This window comes from Impatiens glandulifera, chromosome 1 (assembly GCF_907164915.1).
Source record: "Impatiens glandulifera chromosome 1, dImpGla2.1, whole genome shotgun sequence".
Taxonomy (NCBI): Eukaryota; Viridiplantae; Streptophyta; class Magnoliopsida; order Ericales; family Balsaminaceae; genus Impatiens; species Impatiens glandulifera.
The window spans coordinates 152476902-152500035 of record NC_061862.1 but is presented as its reverse complement, the minus strand read 5'-3'; the positions used below and the strand labels follow the sequence as shown (position 1 = coordinate 152500035).

The window sequence follows — 23134 nt, the reverse complement described above, 5'->3', positions numbered from 1 at the left end:
GCTGAGACCGGAGCTCATTCCGGCATGTGACGTCTTTGCCAGGGCGATCCTGGCAAGGGGAGGAAACTTCAGTAATCTAACCAGGGACAAAATAAAGATGATTTTTCGTCTGATGGATGGAACGGAGATTAACTGGGCAAGGGCGGTGTTCAGCAACCTTATGGAAATGGTAAGACCGGGCTCGGACAGATCTTGGGGATATGCTGTACAACTCGGTAAGATATTCTTACATCTGAAGATCAAACTCGGTCCTGGTGTTGGAATACTAAAACGCAGCATCATTCGATCAAAGCAATTTCTTCCACGAAAGCCGTCGGCTTCCAGCTCCACAGGTGGACGAAAGAAGAAAGCCGCAAAGAAAAAGACCCCGGCGAAAGAAAACACCGGAGGGAAGAGAAAAGAAAAGGTAGTTTTCGAAGACCTACCTCAACAACCAGAGGATGAGGAGTGGGCTGATGAGGAAGCCGAAACAGAGGGAACCGAATATGAAACGGTCCATGAGGACGATCTCTCGGCTCGAAGTCCAACAGATGCCGAACAAAGTTTCAATCCTGAGACCACCGAGGGTGGGGAAGGGAATCATGAGGGAGCCGATAATGAAGGCCTCAGCAGGGAAGAAGCCGATGATGCCGAGGCCGAAAGATTAGCCCAGAATATCTTTCAGGGCATCATCAGGCGGAATGAAGACGTTATAAACTTATACTTGGAATGGCATGAGCACCGCTTCAACACGAACTATAATAACATGATGAGGGACTTGAACCAAGAGGATTGCTTCGCCAGGTTGGAGGACGTAGAGGACAATATCTTAAGCCTCACAAAATCCAGTACCATTCATGAGGTACAGTGCCGAACTTGCCTACTGATACCGAGAAGTCAACTTCGACAGCTAAGAAGGCGTATCAGGAAGATTAAGGAAGAATATGCCGAAGGAGGTTCGGTGTCTACCGTAGCACCGCGAGTAATAGAAAAACTTCAAAAAGGCAAATGGGAAGTACACCAAGAGATAGCGCGGTTAGAAGCAATTTGCGCTCAGAAACAAGTTCCGGTGTATACCGCTCCAGCCATCGAAGACTTTCAAATGGACTGGGCATCAACTTCGAGAGAAGACACCGCGACACCGAGGGACATCGAGACTCCGATGCCAGAAGATGATGAGGTATCGACTCCAAGAACTGTTGAGGTATCGACTACAAGAACAATCGAGGTACCGACTCCAGGAACTGTTGAGGCACAAACTTTAGAGGATGTCGAGGTACCGATCCTGGAAAATGCGGCACTAAACTCGGTGGATGCGGTCGCTTTAGAAACCCCTACTGAGGTTGTTGAAATACTAGACTCCGATGTTGAGAGAGCCGACCCCAATCAGACCGAGCAGTCCGCTCCCACTCCTCCGCCGGCAGCCACCGTCTTAGTTCCTTCTAAAGAATGGATGGATGATCTATTTCAAAAATTTGAAGTAGTTGTTTCGAAGCGGATTGAGGACCGCCTCCGGCAGTTTGACAATTCAATATCAGAGAAGATTGATGACCGAATACTTGATCACAACGTCTCCAAACTTCAACCGCTCAAGGATAGATGCGAGACCGTTTTCGATTCGGCCATGCAGTTCGCCGATGTGACAAAGAACGTTGTGGATTACCATCAAACGCGCCTGGAGCAACTTAGCACCGGACTATGGGAAGAGGCCGGTGAGCGAGCAAATTGTGCTCAACATATTTTAGCTCTGGAGGGTCTCACTTCGGAATTAAAGAAGGATTGCGAACGGGTCGACCCAACAATTGAACGAGTCTCGGCACTGGAAAAGAAGAACGAAGATCTCGAGGCCGAGGTAAAGGCACTTACTGCACAGATGGCCGAGATCCTGAAAGCTAAGGAAGCCGCGGATGCCGCGGCTATAGAGGCCGATGCTCTGGTTGCTAAGAGAGTCCAGGAAAGGCTGGACGCCGAGGTTGGCAGAGACAAAGAAGCGCCGCAAGCGACTCAGCTAACCGCGCCTCAGCTGACCGAAGATGAAATAGAGGCCGAGAGAATAAGAAGGGCTGAGAGCATGTATCCAGGGTATGCTGAGCAAATAGCAAGACAAGTCGCAGCGGATGCCGAACGATTAGAAACGGAGCAGCGACGGCTGGCGGGCTTTGCAAAGGAAAATGAGAAAAAGAAGAAGGCAGCCGCTTCCGCTTCAGCACCAGCAACTTCCGCTTCAGCACCGGCAGCCTCAGCTTCGGCATCAAAGAAAAGAAAGAGGCCGGCTAGTAAGAAAGTTCGAATTCTCGAGACGCTCAACACGATCTCTGAACCGGCAGAAACGGGCCCCTCGCAGCAAGACGACCTAATCGAGGAGGAAGTCGTAGAACAGTTGCGGTCCCGATCAAAAAGGCCACGATCTTCCCAGCCGCAACCGCCACCACCACCGAAGAGAAAGAAGAGTGCCTACGAATTCACGGACTCAGAATAGGGACTATCCTTCTTTTTCTTACTTACCTCAGTATTTTTGCTTAGTACTTTCCGGTTATCTATGAATATATAAAGTTATTTTTGAATACCGGCCTTGTTTTGCATTTCTACTTGGTTTTGATAATTTTAAATAAAATAATCAAAAAGGGAGAAATTGTTAGATAAAAGATAGAGATTCTTACGAAACCCCTCCCTCAAAATTTTTGAAATTTCTCTAAGTCTTTTTCAAAAATCGGCCAAACAAAACAACCGGCCTACGGTTGCAAACTTACATGATTTTGATAATTTTAAATAAAATAATCAAAAAGGGAGAAATTGTTAGATAAATTCATACCGGTTCAAATAAACCTAACTTAAACAAACTTCCTACGCAGGAACAAGGAACCGGACCGGATGAACAAAAGAAAACCAAGTGAAGAAACCGAACCGGTCAAGCTACCAAACCGATCAAGAGTATTCGGTACATGACCGCAACAGAGGAAGGATCGGCCAAAGCCTAAAAGCCAGATCCATCAAATAGCCGATCAATCCACAAGACCGGAAGAAGTCCGATCACTTCACTATCAAAAGATACTCGGCCAAGTCAAATGGCCAACCTAGGCCAAGTCAAGAGGCCGACCTGCACAAGAAGACACTTTGGGTATCTGTTGAGAATGATACCAAAGGAACAGACTGAATACTTCCATATCCATGCAAGTCTGAGGAAAGACTGCAGGCTGCAGAAAATAGTACTACCGGATCCTTCTACTTCGGGATAAGCCAGAGAGGAGATCTTCAAAGTACAGACAACTGTCCAAGCAGACAGTGCCTACATTGAGTAAAAGACAAACCCGGCAGGTTTGCTTTACAGACCGGCAGGTCTGAAACAGGATGCCAGGTCTGAGATTGACCGTCAGGTCTGAGGAGAAGACCGCAGGTCTGAGACACTGAATCACTGCATCTCTGATCAGCCAATCAGATTCAAGGCTTCGAAATATGACCGTTGGCATATTTCACCTATAAAAGGAGGCAGTTGCAGAAGAGTAAATGCGGGACATTAAGTGAGACAAGTGAAACATTAAGTGCATTTACTATAAGTGATAATAGTGTCCTATTCTAGAAAGCCTAAGTGCTGAAAGTTAGAATTTGTTCTACAATTTCGGTGTAAATTGTACGAGTGTTATCGAGCAGAAAATAAGTCTCGATCGGATTGTATTTGTATTCCTTAGTGAATATCCTTCTCGCGGTTTCGAGAGGAAGGGGTGACGTAGGAGTTTTATCTCCGAACATCCATAAAGTCTGTTGTGTCATTTACTTTCTGTTGGCTTCTTTACATAACCGACTAATCTAACAACATCACTCAGAACCGAATCCATACTGACCATACCGAATATCCAGACAACCGAAACCGACCCACCATTCTTCAAATCTCCATCATCCGAAACCGACTCCGCCTATCATACACGTGTACCGCTTCAACTTGAAAGCAAACCTCTTCCGCGCTTGAACCTAGTTCAAGGGTTTGTGACAGGTTGTGTAGTATTGAAACCCCGGTGTTAATCTCTAACAGGATTAATCACCACCCTACGAGTGAGAACCGCTAACCGGTCCAACCCCCGGTCCACCAGCGGCGACCTAGATCCTAACATATATATATAGATTAGCATGTAATCCGTGTATTTGCACGAATAATAATATAAAATCAGAAAAAAAACGGTTAAAATGGTTAAAATGTGATAATATTTTAAATTTATTCTCACATATATATCTAATTTTTAAAATGTCCGGATTGTCAGGTCGAGAACTGTGGTTAATTTGGATATATATGTGAGAGTAAATTGATACCTGGGTCCGATTGTGAGTTGACCCGCCCATAAACTTAAATGGTTAAAAATAAAATTAAAAATGATATATGTATATTTCAAACTTGCAACCTAATAAAAAAAGTACAACTTTCTAACCAACTAGGCCAATAACACTTTATATTTTAAATTTAACACCAAATTAGATGAACACGGGACATTTTAACAATATAAGTTCAACTTTTTAATTAACTAATCTATATATATATATATATATATAATGATTCTTAATTTTTAAAGTATCCGGATTGTCGGGTCGAGAGTTGTGGTTAATTTGATATATATGTGAGAATAAATTGATACTTGGGTCGAATTGTGGGTTGACCCGCCAATAAACTTAAAATGGTAAAAATAAAATTAAAAATGCTATATGTATGTTTCGAACTTACAACTTAACAAAACAAGTACAACCCTTTAACCAATTAGGCTAATAACACTTAATATTTTAAATTCAAAACCAAATTAAATTAACGCGGGACATTTTAACCATATAAGTTCAACTTTCTAACTAACTAATATATATATATATAATGATGCTTAATTTTTAAAGTGTTCGGATTGTCAGGTTAAGAGTTGTGGTTAATTTAGATATATATGTGAGAGTAAATTGATACTTGGTCGAATTGTGGGTTGACCCGTCCTTAAACTTAAAATGGTTAAAAATAAAATAAAAAATGTTATATGTATGTTTCAAACTTGCAACCTAACAAAACAAGTACAACTTTTAACCAAATGTGATTGTGATGTGGTTTACTGAGAGATAATAGGTCGGTATCAATTGAAAGTGATTAAAAAAATATGAATCAAATATTTGATTGACCAAAGTGAAAGTATTAGGTCACGAGATGATAAGTTCATTCAGAAAAAATATGTAATGAGATATGTGAGAAGATAAGTTGTTTTACCGAAATGAATAAAATATAGAATGAGAGCGTTTTATTTTAATATATTATTCGTGATTTATTAAAAATTTTAAACATTGAATAAATAAAATTAAAAATGATATAGGTATGTTTCGAACTTGCAACCTAAAAAAACAAATACATCCCTTAACCAAGTGTGATTGTGATGTGGTTTGTCGAGGAATAATAGGGCGGTATCAATTGAAAGCAGTTAAAAAATATGAATCAAATATTTGATAAACCAAAGTGTGAGATCACAATGTTAAATATTAAAAATATGAATCAAATATTTGATTGACCAAAGTGAAAGTGTTAGGTCACAAGATGCGAGGTTAATTCAGAAAAATATGTGATGAGATATTTGAGAAAATAAGTTGTATTACCGAAATGAATAAAATGTGAATGAGAGAGTTCTACTTTTTATTTTAATATATTATTCGTGATTTATTAAGAATTTTAAACATTGAATAACAATTTTTTTTTTTATAAATTTATTTAATTTATATTTTTTTATCTGGTGCGTGAAAATCTTTCTAGTAATAAGTAATATTAGACCCTAGTAAATAATTTAAATAATTATTCAAAATCTAATTTACAAAATATATATACATACACAAAATTATAAAATTATTTCAACAATCATAAGTGGTCTAACGGTTAAAGTGTTAACATTTCATATTGGTGACTAGGGTTCGGATCCATACCAAATAAGTAATTATTATATATGAGTGCATGAACCTTGGTAGTTGAAACGAATGTGAGAATGTTAGCTTGAGTAACGCAAACATTGGTAAAAAATTTTAAGGGTTCGTTTATGGAGGAAATATTGACTTGAGTAATGCAAACATTGGTGATAGTCCATAGAGGGAATGTCAGCTTAGAGTAAAGCAAACGTTAGAGAGAAAGCCTAAGGGTTCGTCCACAAAGGGTGATTTAGGGCTTAGGATCATGCCCAAGAATGTTTAAGAATGCACCTTGAATTTGGTTATTTAATGTTTGAAGATTTATTTTTATCAAAATTATTTTTATTTTCACATAATGAAGGTAAAACAACGAAACAATTTTAAATAAAATGAGTGGATAAAAGTAAGTTTTGTCATATTTTTTAATAATTAGATAAAAAGATATTGAATTAAATTATAAAGTCACATTTCGTAATTTTTTTAAAATTTTTATATCATTACTCGTGTCTTTCGAAATTTTTAAACGTTAGTTAAAATAAAATTCTCCAAATAAACAGGATGGTATAATAAATACATTATTTTTCCTAAAATGCCTCATTCTCATCCTATTCAGAGATTGGATCTCATGCTTCCATGTACCTCATGCTTCTTTTGTTCTCTCTCATAGGAGGGTGACAAAAACAGTAATTTTAAAAAAATAATAAAAATAACTAAATTTAAAAATTATTAATTTAAAAGAATCATGGTTCTTTTATTTTGTTTAATTTAAAAGTTATCAATCAAACTTGAAGATATTTATTATAATAATTATAAATCATCTATGGATCCCACAATTGATTGGAATACTAAAACATTTTAAACTCAATTTTTTTTTTATATATATATAGAAACGACATTATTAAATAAAAAGACCCGAAAAAAGTAAATGATTAAAAGAGTTCAAAGAGTTTAAGATCCTGACAGAAAAAATCTTTGAAAAAAATGAATAAACCAACAAGATGAAAAAAAAAACTAAAATGAGAACCAAAGTGAATTACACAAATAACGAAATTTATAGCGCATTAAAAACATAAATAATATTGACTTTCTCCTAATTTGCCTCTACGTTCGAATGAGTGAGAACATACTTCAAATCATTTCAAATCCTTAAAAAATATGAGTTGGTATATATTAAACTCAAATCTTATATATTGCTAATCATAGTAAAATATAATTTTAATTAGAAAAATAAACTTTTATTTTCACATTCTTCCATTTGGAAACTAAAGCTAACAATTTCAGTCCTCTTAAATCATAATACATGAAGAAAAATTAAGGCTTTTTTATAACAAAATTTTTCATTATAAATTAAATATTATCTATATAAGATTGAGTACGATTACCTTTGTAATAGAGAATTCTATAAATTATATGAAGTTTTGAGTGAATTTTTGAATCGATAAATATTCTTAAATTTATTAATATACATATTAGAATATGTTTCAGAATATTATTTTATCTAAACTAATATCTCAATAAGATATTTTAAAAAATATATATTTCCAGTACATAGTTTTTACTTCAAGGCCTTTTCGTTATAGGTTTTTATTTTAATTTTTTCAAAATCAAATTTCAAATCAATCACTTCTCACCAATCACATCACTCATTTCATTAACCAAAATACTAAATTACCCTTTATTTTAAATTATTATTTTATATTTTATTTATATATATCAATACACTTTAAGTTTTTTTACTAAAAATAATCATTATCTTCTCAAAATCATCACCCATCATTCAATTTTTCTCTCTCTTGGTTTTTAAAAAACCCATAAAAGAACAAGGCCCAAGTCTCTTCAAAAATACTTTTTTTTTTTTTGTCACTTTAACTCATTTAAAATGTTAAATTTTAAAAAATTTTAAATTAGAGTGAATTAATCATTAACATGAATTTCGTACTATTATTTTTAAAATTTAAAATAAATAAATTAGAATAAACCTCTTAGGCGCCCTTAACAAGAACAATGGTTTCGGCTCCATGTTATAAATAAGATCTAGTGGGGTTTTCTAAATTTCTATGGACATAATTTAGGGTTTCTGGTACATTTTTTTGACAGCAAAATGACAGATTAATTATACACAACTTAACCATATTAATTAATTTATAATATTCAATGTTGTGGTTGATCACCAAGAACATGATAACCAAAAACAATAGATTCAAGCTCATCCACATGATCTTCTAAACACCAATATTGTTGATCAAAGGACTCTATGCCAAATGAATTCACATTTTCTTCACCAAAGGTTTCATTTCTATCATGATTATTATTTCCCATGTTGGCTATGTTTACAATAACTCCATCATTTATCTCTTCCGTCCCAAAATTGTCGGATATGTTGGAATCAAATTGTGGGATCATCATTGTATTTGAGCTATCTGATTGAAGCCATCCTTGAACATCTTGTGAATTATATGAGAATTTCTCACTTAATCTTTCATTATTAGGGCTTACACCGTTAATCAAATTTCTCGTTGCTTGTAATTCCTTTAAAGAATCAAGTTGTGCTTGTAGACTCACAACCTAAAGTACCACAACAAAATTAATAAGCTAAGGGATCAACAATTTCAATTGATAAATCATATCAAATTCCAAAATGATGCCGTTATACCAACTAAACTCACAACCTAAATTATTATTACTTTTTATTAAGAAGAACACCCACGAACTATGTTTCTCCGTTTTTATTTAAAGCGCTTCTAGTAGAATTTTAAAACCGATATACCCCAATTAAGGGCATGCATTAGGACGTGCATATGATCTATGACCTTAAGGACATGAAACCTTACAATTATAGTTTTAGGGAAAATCTAAAACCTGTTGTTGGAGGGCAAAGATTTGAGAGACACAACCATAGATGGGATCTTGAAGTCTTGCCAGAGCTTCATATGAGATTGTGATTGCAGCTTCAGAGCGATCAATAACAGGGAGATCATTAAGGAGCTTGGTGACATTACTAGCACCAAAAACCTTGTGAATAGCTGAAAAATGGGTAGCTCCTTGTTCATGGCTGAAATAAGGAGCAAATATACAGCCATTGCCACATTTCCTCCTCAAGAACTTGCAGGCACCACAAGGAGACCCAAAGCCTGTCATCTTAAGTAATTTGATGATGAGAACCAAAAGTACTATCCCCATGTTTATAAACACTTTATCATATTCTAATGTGGGTACTTAACAATACTAATTAATTTCATTTGGTTTCCTAAATGGGGTGCAAATTGCATTAATATTATTATTTTGAACAGTGGTACTGACCTCTTTCATTCTATATTATTTCAAACAATTGTTTAAGATTCCATTCTATTTCCTTAAAGGACAAAACAGCTAATTAACATTAACCAAACCCATTTCTTTTTGCTCAATTTTGATCTTCTAAATATTAAATGTATGATGAAGAATGTTGTCACATATTAGTTATATGATTCAAGGATAATTAAATAGGATGAAGAATGTGTTGTTCTTAATTATTTAATTAGTGTGGTAAATAATTGACAGTTATAAATAAAAAGAGAAATAAATAAATAACAATTTTATTTTCGAATTTAAAGAATTAGAACTAACACTGGAGTTTATGATCTTCCAACTAGGGCTGAGCTCAAGTTCGAACTCGATTAAGTATTTATTAGCTCGACTCGAACTCAATCTTGAACGAGTTTATAAATTTGAATTTGAGACCGACTCGACTATATAACTAAAAGCTCAGCTCGACTCGAAAACTTTAAAGAAAATTAAAATTTTAAATATTTGTGAAGAAAAATTATTTATTTTAAATTTTAGGTTAAAATAAATATAAATGTATATTATTTATTACCAGACTCGAAAAAACTTGATAAGTCATCGAACAAATATTATATAAGCTCGAGTTCAACTAAAATATTAAACGAGTCGGTTCGAGCTCGACTCGAACTTGGTCAAAATTAAACTCAAGCCGAGCTTTGACCGAGCGGCTCACGAGTACTATTCACAATTTCAAGTTAGATGTTAAATAAAATTGTTGTGACTTATATATCTTAATAGATTAAATAAATAAATAATATTGATAGATGTAAAATCTCTTTTATTTATTGTACATCTATATTTATCTATATTTACCTTGATTTATCAAATTAATAACTAAAAATAGTCATTGTCATTCAATTAAACATTTTTTACTTCAATCGAGGCCTTGTTCGGTTGGGTTATTTAAATAACCCAATCCACTAAAACATCTTTTCACTCCCTCTCTCATTAATCACATCACTCAATTCATTACCTAAAATACTAAAATACTCTTTATTTTAAATTACTATTTATTATTTTATTATTATATATCAATATATTTTAAATAATTTTATCAAAAATATTCTAATTTACTCAAAATCATCACCAATCACTACTCATTTTCCTCCTCTAGGTTATTAGAATAACTCCCATTTGAACATGGACAAAGTTGTTTCTAGAAAATAGAATCTAACATTTGAAGTAAAACTTAGTGTTATTAAATCATAAATATATCCTATCAATAGATTCTAAATATCTATAATATCTATTTAATTATATTATCTCAATCATGTCAAGATTGCCACACTTTTTTATTGGCGATTTTCTGTTTTCTTTTTGCAATAATTATATATAGGTTTTATTTTTATATTATTAAAGATATTAAAGATATGTTGTTAGTCATTGTACTCAATGTCTTGTTTGACATAAGTTTTTTTAGTTTATTTTTGAATAATTCAATCTACTCAATAGTCAATGAAATAATTATATAATTAACAAAAAAATATATATATATATATATATAAAACTGCCTTTATCTTTTTTCCAAAAGCAAATAATTTATTATTATTATTATTTTTTTAAAACCCATTTTCTCTCAAAAACTATGAAATATTATCTATTAACAAAAATATATAATTTTATATTTATTATTACTAGATTAATTAACAACACTTGAGATTAATATTATTATTACTTTTACAAAATGATAACATTAATAATAAAATTACTTTATTTATGATATTTTTAATAAAATTAATTTATTATAGATTTTTGATTTATTAAAGAACTTATAAAATAGTAATGAAAAATATAGCTAAAAATATTAAATTAGTTTAAATTTTAATTATTTACCTAAATTCATTTCACTTTTTTTTTTTGTTTTTTTAGATAAATGGAAGAATCAACACATAAATGTAAATAAAATATAACAATTATGTTTTTAGTCACTCATACAAATGTTGAGATTTATTAATTTGAATTATTGTAAAAACAAATTAATTTGAGGTTGTTTCAGAAATTATTAAACCAAACATTTTACTATTTTTTAATATTATTTTATTTTTAAAAAGATCAATTTTTATTAAAAAGAATGCGTTCAAACGTTACACTATTTTCTTATATTATTAATAAATAGAGTTTAGATAAAATGAATAATATGTTAAGTATTAATTTGAATGATAATTAAAAAATAATATTGGTTGAGAGGAATTATTTAACCTAAGTTAATCTATCAGGACAAGGACAAATCCCTAAATTATATTTAGGATGAGCTTGAAAAACAAAATGAAAAAAACCTTGGAGTTGACTTTAAAAAATAAAATATAAAATATAATTTAAAATAATCAAATTTAAATTTGTTCATAATAATAACTAATATAACATTCATTAAAATTGTCACATAAAACTTAAACTTTAATAATATTTAAAGGTATGCCTCACGTGAAGAATTGTTAAAAGACAAACTCATTTACTATCACATAAAAATAATATATGAAAAAAAACCTAGTAATACTCTTAAATTTATAAATAAGTAGTTTATATATTTATAAATCATAGAAAATTATGAGATAAAAAATAATTTTGTTTGTCTCAAATCTACATAGTTTTTATAAAAAATAAAATATGTATCTCTTCATGGTTCACTTAAAACCTCGTCTAATGAAAAAATAAATTATTTATACAATTTTTTTTAAATCTATCTAAATATAATAATAATAAAAATAAAAATAATAACATCTCAAATAATAACTTTATATTTTCTTCAAATAACCCTTTAAATTTTCAACTTGATTTCAATTAAAAATTTAAATATAAATATTAAATTTAATAAGTTGATATATATATTTAAAAAAAATGAGAAAATGATAGAAAAGAACAAAAGTAAAAACAAACAAAAAATAGTAAATTATAGGCTTTCATTTTCATTGACAGAATACTTGGTCGTCTGTTTCACCTAGTTTTCTCTCTCTAATAAATGTAATTATGTATGCTTACATGACATTATTAGTGATCTTGTCAACAAAATTGGATTAAAAAAAATAAAAAAATAAGAAAATAAGAAGAGCTTGGGATGGGCTTAAGCCCACCTCAACCCTAAGCTGCATCCGTCCCCCGGTATTTATCTATATATATAAATAATGATGTTTAATTTTTAAAGTGTCCGGATTACTGGGTCGAGAACTGTGGTTAATTTGGATATATATGTGAGAGTTAATGAATATTTGGGTCGGATGGTGGGTTGACCCGCCCATAAACTTAAAACGGTTAAAAATAAAATTAAAAATGCTATAGGTATAGTTCAAACTTACAACCTAACAAAAACAAGTACAACCCTTTAACTAACTAGGCTAATAACATTTTATATTTTAAATTCAACACAAAATTTGATGAACGCAGTAGTTCATCAATAGTTTTTAATCGGTCATAATTCTCTTTTAACTCCGCGCTATAGATTTCACAATAATGAAAGAATTCCGTTATATTTATAGAGATATGAGACATAATTCATATGGATATAATAAGTATCGTCTGAGCTACTTTAATGATAGTCTTTACATTTTTCATTTCACTCGTAGTATGGGGAAGAAGTAGACTCTAGAGATAAAACTAAATGAGTTGAGGAATCATACTGTATCAATTGTTTTAGAGATCGTTCTGCAATGTGAGAGTAAATGGATACTTGAGTCGGATTGTGAGTTGATCCGCCCATAAACTTAAAACGGTTAAAAGTAAAATTAAAAATGCTATCAAATTATTACCTTAATATTTTTTCACGATTTTTTATTACTCGAGATAAAGGCTGGGTATTAATAAATTCTAAAACGATATTTGGTGATTCACAAAATATGCACGTGTCAGCTGATAGCAATCTGGCATCAGCTAAGTCGTTCACATATTCACACGAGCTGGGACTAGTAGACCACTATTTAGTTAAGTGTTCTAATTGGAATCAAACTCATAACTTTTGGTCTTTTAAAATCTACCCAACCTGAGTCGACGTCCAGCATACATGCCTAATAAGTCTTTCGGCAGTTAACTACCTTCAATATGTATTCTAAATGCTTCATTTTTTCACACGAATTTTGAACTTTCTCAGTCTTCTGCCAGTTTTTTTGTTGAGTATTTTCATTTGTTCATCAACAAACTTTTCACATGCATTCACCTTCCACGTCGGAACCATACTTCTTATTGTCGCAGGCTGATCTTCATTGTGCATGCTTTAACTTCCTCCTTAGAACATATATGTCCTGCAACCATTGGAATAGGGTTCTCCACCTGAACAATGAACATTGTCCAGGTTTGGTAGGCATGATCGGTAACTGTTTTCACACAGTCACACATATCAACCGTGCAAAGCGTGAGTTAGTGAGTGGGCAGTACTCTCTCGATTCTGCTCAGTGAATGCAGAATCCAAAGAGCAAAACCAACAGTGGAGTTGGTCTGGATTAAAAAATTATAATACAAAATCATAAAATCAATGAGAATTTGAAACCATATTTGAAAAAAAAAGTTTATTTCAATCTAATAGAAAATTGGTTATATTTCCATATGGTTTAGACGATGGTAGCATAGATGAAGAATTCCTTCCTACATGAGAAATTCGGTGGGTATTGTCCCTTTTTCTTACTAGATGGATGATGTGTCATTACTCGTTAGGAAACTTGTATACTCCGTCAATCAACCCTAATTTTAATTTCACCTCAAGGGTCATCTTGATCTATCTATCTTTGCCAACTTAGATAATTTACACATGTGAAAGATTTTGCATAAGGAACAGATATTCTCTGCATTTCTTCCTAAACTTGTCTTTGATACTACTTCTCTTGCTTGTCATGATGGCACAAACTAAGACCTAGTTTGATTAAGTGAATATGTTGTCAGTGTAGTTGGGCCAAGTAAGCTGAATCAAACTAAGCCTATATCATGGTTGTGGGTTGTCCTACTAACCTTCTCTAGAAAATAAACCCTCAGTAGCAAAAGAATAAAGAAAAACTAAGCCTAACTAATATACCCCATTTTCAACCACATTACAAATTTTAGGGCATCTATGATACCCGCGAAGTTGGAAAGTGAGGTTGTGTTTTGGCTTATTCCTCATGGCAAAGAAAGAAAGTAACGACAATGATCATCGAATGATACTAGTGACTGCATGCATATTCAGCAAAACTTAAATACAAGAGAAATAGCGATTCGTTAAGGTCAAGGCAGGGCATTATCATTATGTAGTTTGAACAAAAAGACAATTCTTCAAAGTCCAAACCATAATATAGGGCTCAGGAGATATCTAATAATAAAAATTCTAATATTTTATATCAACACTACTACAAAGATAATATCAACTAATCCTCAACTAGATTAATTGACACTCTAGTCTAATACCAAATAGCCAAATTAATCACTCTTAACAGAGAGAGATCAGGGAGGGGCATCATGTTTTCTTAAACAAGAAAGCTACAACCTTTAATTCCAACTTTTTCAAATTATTAGCCCCACCAAAAATTCAGTATCCTTTTGTATATATCGGGGCCCTAGGGTCACTTTGATTGCTTAGCACTTAACTTTCTTAACATATATATATATATATGATATTGGGACTTCACCTCATACACTTTCTTCCATCACATAACGTAAAACTGTCACGAGTAATACAAGGATAGACTAGCAAGTAGCGGATAAAGGCAATGTAAGTTGTAACTGTCATTCTGTTAGAAACATATATATGAGACTTTTTTTAATTAAGGAGAACTAGAATGACACCTCACAGCCATGGCCCCCACTTCCATTCAAAGCGTTTCCAGATGGAATCGAACCATATATATGAGATTTTAAGGCTACCAAAGCAATCCTAAGTAAACTGGCTGGGTATAGACAACATATATGGAAGACAGTAGTGTTAATCAGAAAGAAGGATACTCTTATTATGTTGAAAATAGTTTTAAGGGAATAATTAATAGATACATTCTTTGATTATTCCTGGTAAATTCTTTATAACGTCTCTCAGGGCATATAAATGGCTATCACATCTATGATCCAATATTATGTTGCTTGAAAGGACTATTCTCGGAAAATGCTGACCTGGATGTGCCTTCAAGAGAGTGAAAGATCCTTTGCCGTCTTTGCTCTTGCAGCTGTTATCTCCTTTAGTCTCCTTCGAATTCCTCTTTTTTAGATAATACAGAGTTCCTGGTACAAATAATTCTGGGACCTTCCCAACAGATTCTTCATTTCTACCGATAATAGTATCATTCTCTTCCGTTTGCTTGGGAGGAGTTAACGAAACACCAGAGGCATCTTCTGATTAAAAGAAGCAATCTTCAGACACCAATTATTTATAGTATTTTTAAAATGAATTAATATCTAGAAAGCAAACAGAAGCTTACTGTTGGGTATTTTTTGACTCCTGAACATGGAAAGATTAGCCAGCTTCTTAGCTACATCTTGAACAGATAGAACAACTTGCTTTGCATTTATAACCAAATCTTTGGCACTTCTCCAGTCTTCCTTCTCTAGCACTGTCATCCTGTGATAAATTAGAGGAAACTTTATTTGCACGCGAAAGGGTTCATAATCGATGCACTTCTGTATAAAATGCTTTAACATGGAAGCGGATCTTTCATCATCACTTCTGTATAGAATGAAAGAGAGAAAGGGAATCTTGCTAAGGACAAAAAGGCTAAAATCAGTGATTACTTCAATGCATTAGAGTAGCCAAAGATGTTGAGGTATATAAACCAATAATGCATGCAGTGTTTAGTAATAGCTCACCAATCAGTTTGAAGAACTTCATTCCTCAACCTATTTAAAGAAGCTACACTTAAGCGTGGAACAATGTCATCCTGCAAATAATGAATACAAAATGGAGATTAAATTCCATTGTCATTGATAATATAATTAATACTGGAGATCATTTAACCACCTGCATTACGACACTAGTAATAAAATCAGAGGAGCATTCAGCAAGTTCCCTGGAGACGCAAGGTGGAGTGGCAACACCAACTGCAGTAACAATCTTGGGGTCAAAACCGAGCTCCTCAGTTGTCTTTCGTCGAATCATTATTGCCAATAAAGAAGCTGTAGCAGCTCCAAGAGAATGTCCTACAATCCTTAGCCTAAATCCCTGTATTCTATATATGTATCAATCTTCACATGAAAAATACGACAGAAACAGATGTAAAATTAATTCTCATTACCTGGTGTTTGTCCAAATACCACTTTATTGTTCCCATCTCATGATTTAAAAACCAACGAGCAGCCTCAGCAGAGCCAAAGTGACTCGAATAACCTTCGTATGTAATTTCTTCACTGCTTGAAGAAACAATGTCAGTTACAAAATCATACACAGTATTCGTTCCTCGTATCCCAAGAACTACAAGTTGTCTGCGCAAGTCAATTCCAATAAAGTATCCGGGCCTCATGACACTTGAATCTTTCACGAATTTCACAATGTGATCCTCTTGAAGCATGCTCACCTTTGCAAGATTATTAGCATTACCCCTATAAGCCCCTTTTGCCAATTCAACGTGATATATGAGATCGTGGACCTACTACCATGACAAAGACTAGAAGCTAAGTAAATCTTATATAATTTTAAAACTAGAACACAAGAACCAATCTAAAGGCTAATGTGGTTACAATTGAATCTGAAGTTATCTGAATTCCATTAACATCATTCAATGGATATGTCGATTGTTGCTGAAGATACATGAGATATAAGCCTATTGTTAGATCACTTAGTTTCCAATCAGGGAGTCCAAGCTTACTCCGTTGAATGTCTGAAATAATCTCCACCATCGATCTACCAACAGGAACTGTTTTTCTCTCGGTTTCATTACCTGCGGGAAATATACATTGTAAAGTCTTTAGGATTATTTGTATACTTTAAAATAAGAACAATCCATGCCTGTTTGAAGTGTCCTGCGATAGAACTTTAGTGCTGGTTCAAGGGCTTTCGCAACCCATTCATGTTCTTTCTTCCACTTGTTGTCATCTTCATCAGAACTGTAATGATGAATTCCAGAACCATGAATCTCCTTCCTTCGATTATGATTTCCAGGTACTGGAAAGGTATACCTTTTTTCCTCTTTCTCTCCATCTGACTCATGAGAATGATGCCTAATAAGAACATTGTAGAACATTTTTTTGTAATCATCCTCTCTTTTGAAGAATTCCAGGCTAAAATCTGCACAAGAGTCAAATTAAACCAATGTCTCAGAAGAATGAAAATAGTTTTACCCTAGCACACAGTTCACTCTCAATTCTTATGTTCTCATAGAAATTCATACTTTTCAGAAGAATTGCTCGAAAATGAACAAGACCCACAATAAGATTGTTAAGGATAAAGTCTAGAAATCTCATGAGCGGAAATCAAGTTGAAGTTCAGGAATTAGTGAACTTACTTCTTCTAGTGAAGAATTGGTTGACAGATTGCTTCATAATTTGAGTTAAGATGAAGAGGGCAGAAAGTAACAACAAGGGTAGTGTCCAAAATCAAACAAAGATACGATGGAGATAGAGAGAATCGTCAAACGTGCCAGAACTGGAGCGTTTGGGAAGGCAATTGATGTAATTTTGACTCGAATGCAGCTAAGTTTTTTCATGCTCAAAACGACTTATGTTTTCATTTATCCAGTAAGAATAATTTTCATTTTCCTTGAAAAATATCTTGTATATAGATGTTTAACTCAGTTTAATTGATTTGTTTGACTTTATTTTATTTTATTTTTATTTTAAATTATAAAATTATTTATTATCTTTATAATTTATGTTTGACATTTTTATTTTATTTTTTGAAAATTATAAAATTATTTATTATCTTAAATTCATCTTATTATTTAAGATCTAAATTTTATTTAATTGTTTATAATTTAATTTTGTATACATGTCTACTGAGATTATCCTTATTAATTATCCATTTTTTTTGGTTATGATCATAGTTATGATCATAAAAAGAGCTTTATAATCAAGATTTTAGTCACTGTGTGCTTATCCATGACTAACAAAATCTTGATAATGAAGTAAAAAGTATTTTTTTTTTATTTTTAAATTAAAAAAATAATAAATAAATTTTAAATATAATAATAATATTTAATTTCTAATTTTTATATATAATAATATTTTTTAATTTTTAAAAATAATAATATTTTTTAATTTTTAATTTTTATACATAATAATTAGTAAAAATGGAGAAAATTGTGATTTTTTTTTGTACTCCGAAATATAGCAAGAGTGGTCTGTACTTATAGATCTCGAAAAATTATGAATTTTGATATATTTTATTTATTTTTTAAAATTATAAATAATACTAAAATCGGATTTTAAAGATAAGAGATAAAGAAAATCTGAGCAACCAATCAGATGACAAATATTGAATGAGTTTGGTTGTGATTTTTGTCATAATTTAACAAAAACCAAGCCTCAATGACATGATTGTGGTTTTGGTCATGGAATGACCAACCATTTGGTCATGATAAATTCACAAGATCAACTATAACCAGCATCATGACCCATTTTTGGGTCATAGATAAGGATGCTCTAAATAGTAGATTGCTCATATTTAAGAATATCAATTCGGATGATAAAGCCGTGAGGCACAAGGTTTATAATATTATTTTTGAGGCGCTAATACTATTTTCGGGTGGTTCGATTTAAGGAGTTATTGTGGTGGGACATTGTTCATATATATTTTTTTAATAAAAATATATATGATAAAATAATATTTTTATATATAAAGGTTTGGTTATGAATAATTTATTTTTAAATGAGGTAGCATTTTTCATAATTATGACATTCATTTCAATTTAAGTCGTTAAAGTGAGAATCAAATTCGTGACATTTGGTTTCTTAAAATCATTCTTACCACGTTAAAAAGGTTAACAAAATATGAAAATATTATAAAAAATATTTTGGAAAAAAAAAATGACAACGGATTAAGTATATAACCCACAAACACCTAACTATTTAATCATGTGCATAATTTATCGTCGAAGTTAGTATCTAACTCAAATTAAATATTTAAAAGATAAAAATATTTTTTTTCAAAATCATAGACTTAATGACATTAATTTATGTGCTATACAATTTAGCCAATAATGTTGACATGTTTCTAGAATAAGCTAAAATATCATCAAAGCTCCCCTGTTAAAAAAATATATATTTATTCATTAAATATTTATAAATATTATTGTTGAATTTGATCAAAGGAATGTTGTTTTTACATATATTAATATCAACACACATACAATAATACTCTTAATTATTGTGAATTCATTAATACAAACTAACATTACATGACTTAGGTTTTCACTTTAAAAGACAAACAAACAAAACATACAAATATCAGGCTTGCAACCAATTTTAGTTAGTCCCGAACCCTATAGTGTTGTAACGGGTCTTTCCCTTCTCGGACATCAGTTAAATACGAGATATAAAATTCCTTAAAGACAAATTTTTTAAACAAATGTGCAGTATTGCTTGTATCAAGCAGCTTTTTTGATGGCTCAATATGATCTTCAAGTGAAGGAAATATGAAATTGGCAATAGTAGTCCTTGCTTTATCCGAATTGGTCACCACTCTATGAACCCCACTCTTCAACTTCCCATTACTAATAATCTACATCATCATTCATAATCATCAACAAAAAAAATAATAATTAAAGAAAATAAAATTTCGATTTTTTTTTTTTTTTTAACGATGAAATAACATCACACTCCAAAGTAATTTCTTATTTTTGGAAAATAGTTTGAGATGAAGACTCAAACCCATGACTCTATAGACATGTTTTCATGTGTTCTACCACTGAAATATGAGGTAATATGAGGTTCATACTCCAAAATCACTATCTTCACTTCAATTTAAGTGGTTTCACACTTCAAAATCATTACTTCCACTTCTATTTAAATGGTTCTAACTTCTAACTAAAAATTGGTTTACTTACCTTAGGGTAAGCCCAGGAAGAAAGCCCGTGAACTAAGGAAACAACCCATCCAAAAAATAATTAGTAAACCTAATTAGAGTTGCAAATGAGCCAAGTCGAGCTCAAGTCAGCTCAAGCTCGACTCGATTAAGTATTTATTAGATCGACTCGAACGAGTTTATAAATTTGAGCTTGATCTCGACTCTACTATTTACATACAAGCTCAACCAACTTGAAAAACTTAAATTAAAATTAAATCTTCAAATATTTGTAAAGAAAAAATATTTATTTTAAATTTTAAGTTTTAATATTAAAATAAATAAATGATTATTTATTATCCGTCTCGAAAAAGATCGACAAGCCATCAAACAAGTATTATATGAGCTCGACTCGAATATTAAACGAGCCGACTCGAGCTCGACTCGAACTTGGTCAAAGTCAAACTCAAGTCAAGTTTTGACCGAGTGGCTCACGAGCAACTTGACTGATCATTTGTAGCCTTAAGCTTAATAATCTAAAAAAAAAAATGGGACAACTATTTAAGTATGTAGCCCGCAAACAGACTTAATCATTTAACCAGACCAAGAACTTGCCGCCTGACGGGCTCGAACTCAGGAACTTAGGGTTAATATCCACCTCTTATTGGTGCTAGACTAGAAGATGAAATAAAAATGGGACAACGGATTAAGTATGTAGCCCGCAAACACACTTAATCATTTAACCAGACGTAAAACTTGTCGTCTAACAGACTCGAACTCAGTTATTTAAGGTTAATATCCACCTCTTATTGCTATTAGGCGCATAACGGATTAATAATCTAAAGTCAACCCAGAAAAATGGTTTTTTTCTAATTTCTAATTTATAAGATTCAATCATCTACCTATAAAAAAATAATTTATATCAAATTATCAAAGATATTTTTAAATTAAATAAAAAAAATCTTAAGCAATCATACATATGTCACTGAATTGAACCTATGTAATTTGTTGTCTTATGTAGTGACATATGTACTTTTGTCTCGATAAGGAAACTTAAGTTAAATATATATAAATACCTCGAAGATGTAACCGATGTTGACCACAAAAGCATTAGGAATTGGTGGAATAGAAAACCATTGTTGATCCTTATAAACCTGCAGACCAGGAATTTGGCCTTGGTTGAGAAGTGTGAGTATGTGTGGATCACAGTGTTTAGGCAATCCTAGGACCAACCTTGGATCAGGACATTTTGGATAATGATTCAGAATCATCAACTGTTCAAGACTCACTAATTCCTTCATATACTCATTTTCAAGACCCAATCCTTCACAAATTAGATCAAGAATCAACAATAGTGTTTGTCTCACTTCAACCACATATTTCCTTGCCACCTCTCTACACAAACAAATATGATTATCAACAAATGCACTTTCTTGATAAACTAAAATAAACAATACCTGTATCTGGGTGGATTTGTTGGCCAATCATTGATATGATCTTGAAGAGGATAACATGGTTGCTGAAAATTCTCCCTCCAATAATGAACCTTCTCGTTAGCATAATCAATACTCATCTTCATTCTACAGAGTTTAGTTTGATCATCAGAATATAACTCTGCTTTATCTTCCATTGGTAGGGCAAAGAATTCTTCAGCTACTAACATCATATCCGTAGTTAAATCCTCTGAAACTCCATGATTAATTAACTGGAAGAATCCGTAATCTTGAGAAGCCTTCAAGATTTGGTTGATGATTTCAGTTCTTTGAGAGGAGAGGAATTGAAGATCGATGATTGGAATTGAATGATCACATGAGGGGGCTATTAGATTATCATCTGGTCTTTCTCCGGGTGGAAAAATGTAAGATTTTGGAACACTCTCTACTTTGCTCCAGTTTGATATCATCTTGATTTCTCTCACTCAAACACTCTGTATTTTTGGTTGTTTATCTCTATCTATAAAGGGTTAGATGATATGTTATAAGAAATTTTTTACTTCAATGAAACATCATTTTCACACTCCATGTGGTGATGCCACCTATTCTTATTTCATCTATAATTTTTTAATACGTGCAATCTTAACCACTCACATGTTCAAATATATATACAAATATATTTAGATATGTATCATAAAATATATTTTATAATTCTTACAAGTTGCTTGCTAGGATCTTCATTTAAATTTTGTTACGATAAATTTTGGAAGTCAATTATTCCATCCAAGATTTCTTTCTTTGAATGAAACGTTATTCACGAGAATATTGAATCGACAATTCACTTATTTTTCTATTGTCGATGGATAACTAATATCTGAAATCTTTTGTGTAGTATCACTAGAATTCATTGGGTGATTCCCGAGTCTTTGGATAATTTGGATTGATGCGGCTAATATGACATAATTACATAATTAAGTTACCATCTCAATTATTTTTTGGTGGACTATCTAGTTGGAAAGAAATCGTCGAACTTTCACACTTTTTCATATTTCTCTTTATCCACTCGAAAAATCACCCACAAATTCTAATCAACCTTTAATCTCGTGACCTCACATACTTTTATTATTCGATTAATCAGTATCTCATTCATATATTTGAACCACTAATATCACATTTATTACCATTCTCTTTTATATTATTGCGACATCTTTTTTACCCCACTTCGGTAAACCAACCCACCAAATCTCAATCGACATCTCATCTCGTGACTTCACACACTTTCACACACCTCTTATCCTTCTCAAACTAACATCAATCTCTTAATCGACCTCTCATCTTGTGACTCACACTTTTTCATATGTCTCTTTGTCCCCTCGACAAATAACTCATCAATCATAATCGACCTCTAATCTCGTGACATCACATACTTTTATATTTTGGTCAATCAACTGTTGAGTTATGGAAACTACACTTATAATAAACTCTACAATTGTTAATTAGAGCTTATTGGGTTTGTATTTGGTTTTGAGCTTGGGCCTGACCAAAAGTTATTTAGTTTTATTACCTGAATGTTTACCCTATAAATATGTGATTATTAAGGATTTACATGATTAAGAAATAA

General features: G+C 32.2%; 3 protein-coding genes across 4 annotated transcripts; all 3 read right to left on the bottom strand.

Annotated features, from left to right (window-relative positions):
• Positions 1 to 8034: 8034 nt before the first annotated feature.
• Positions 8035 to 9021, bottom strand: LOC124911420 (LOB domain-containing protein 29-like). The gene is made up of 2 exons (XM_047451903.1): positions 8743 to 9021; positions 8035 to 8448 (listed from the first exon to the last, which is right to left on the bottom strand). Exons 1-2 carry the CDS (start codon positions 9019 to 9021, stop codon positions 8035 to 8037), a joined length of 693 nt encoding a protein of 230 aa, XP_047307859.1.
• Positions 9022 to 15082: 6061 nt separating this feature from the next.
• LOC124915782 lies at positions 15083 to 17771 on the bottom strand. Of its 2 annotated transcripts, none has more exons than XM_047456543.1 (8): positions 17586 to 17771; positions 17090 to 17368; positions 16822 to 17021; positions 16380 to 16730; positions 16106 to 16306; positions 15955 to 16025; positions 15570 to 15709; positions 15083 to 15483 (listed from the first exon to the last, which is right to left on the bottom strand). In XM_047456543.1, exons 1-8 carry the CDS (start codon positions 17620 to 17622, stop codon positions 15137 to 15139), a joined length of 1626 nt encoding a protein of 541 aa, XP_047312499.1. In that variant the 5' UTR covers positions 17623 to 17771; the 3' UTR covers positions 15083 to 15136. The 2 variants fall into 2 exon arrangements, with proteins under 2 accessions (XP_047312499.1, XP_047312502.1); XM_047456546.1 differs by having other exon boundaries at positions 15083 to 15480.
• Positions 17772 to 19431: 1660 nt separating this feature from the next.
• Positions 19432 to 21999, bottom strand: LOC124915771 (protein DOWNY MILDEW RESISTANCE 6-like). Its single transcript, XM_047456539.1, has 3 exons — positions 21538 to 21999; positions 21157 to 21475; positions 19432 to 19798 (listed from the first exon to the last, which is right to left on the bottom strand). The coding sequence occupies exons 1-3, from the start codon at positions 21981 to 21983 to the stop codon at positions 19547 to 19549; spliced, it is 1017 nt and encodes a 338-aa protein (XP_047312495.1). The 5' UTR covers positions 21984 to 21999; the 3' UTR covers positions 19432 to 19546.
• Between the last annotated feature and the right edge of the window lie 1135 nt (positions 22000 to 23134).

Excerpts from the sequence above, each read along its gene's own strand:
- LOC124911420 (XM_047451903.1), bottom strand. The coding sequence starts at position 9,021 with ATGACAGGCTTTGGGTCTCCTTGTGGTGCCTGCAAGTTCTTGAGGAGG. Across the intron at positions 8,449-8,742 it reads TCTTTGCCCTCCAACAACAG|GTTGTGAGTCTACAAGCACA; the intron begins GTTTTAGATTTT and ends GTGGTACTTTAG.
- LOC124915782 (XM_047456543.1), bottom strand. The coding sequence starts at position 17,622 with ATGAAGCAATCTGTCAACCAATTCTTCACTAGAAGAA. Across the intron at positions 16,307-16,379 it reads GGTATTTGGACAAACACCAG|GGATTTAGGCTAAGGATTGT; the intron begins GTAATGAGAATT and ends TATAGAATACAG. Across the intron at positions 15,484-15,569 it reads GAGTCAAAAAATACCCAACA|AAGATGCCTCTGGTGTTTCG; the intron begins GTAAGCTTCTGT and ends TCTTTTAATCAG.
- LOC124915771 (XM_047456539.1), bottom strand. The coding sequence starts at position 21,983 with ATGATATCAAACTGGAGCAAAGTAGAGAGTGTTCCAAAATCTTACATT. Across the intron at positions 21,476-21,537 it reads ACAAATCCACCCAGATACAG|AGAGGTGGCAAGGAAATATG; the intron begins GTATTGTTTATT and ends TTGTTTGTGTAG. Across the intron at positions 19,799-21,156 it reads ACATCGGTTACATCTTCGAG|ATTATTAGTAATGGGAAGTT; the intron begins GTATTTATATAT and ends ATGATGATGTAG.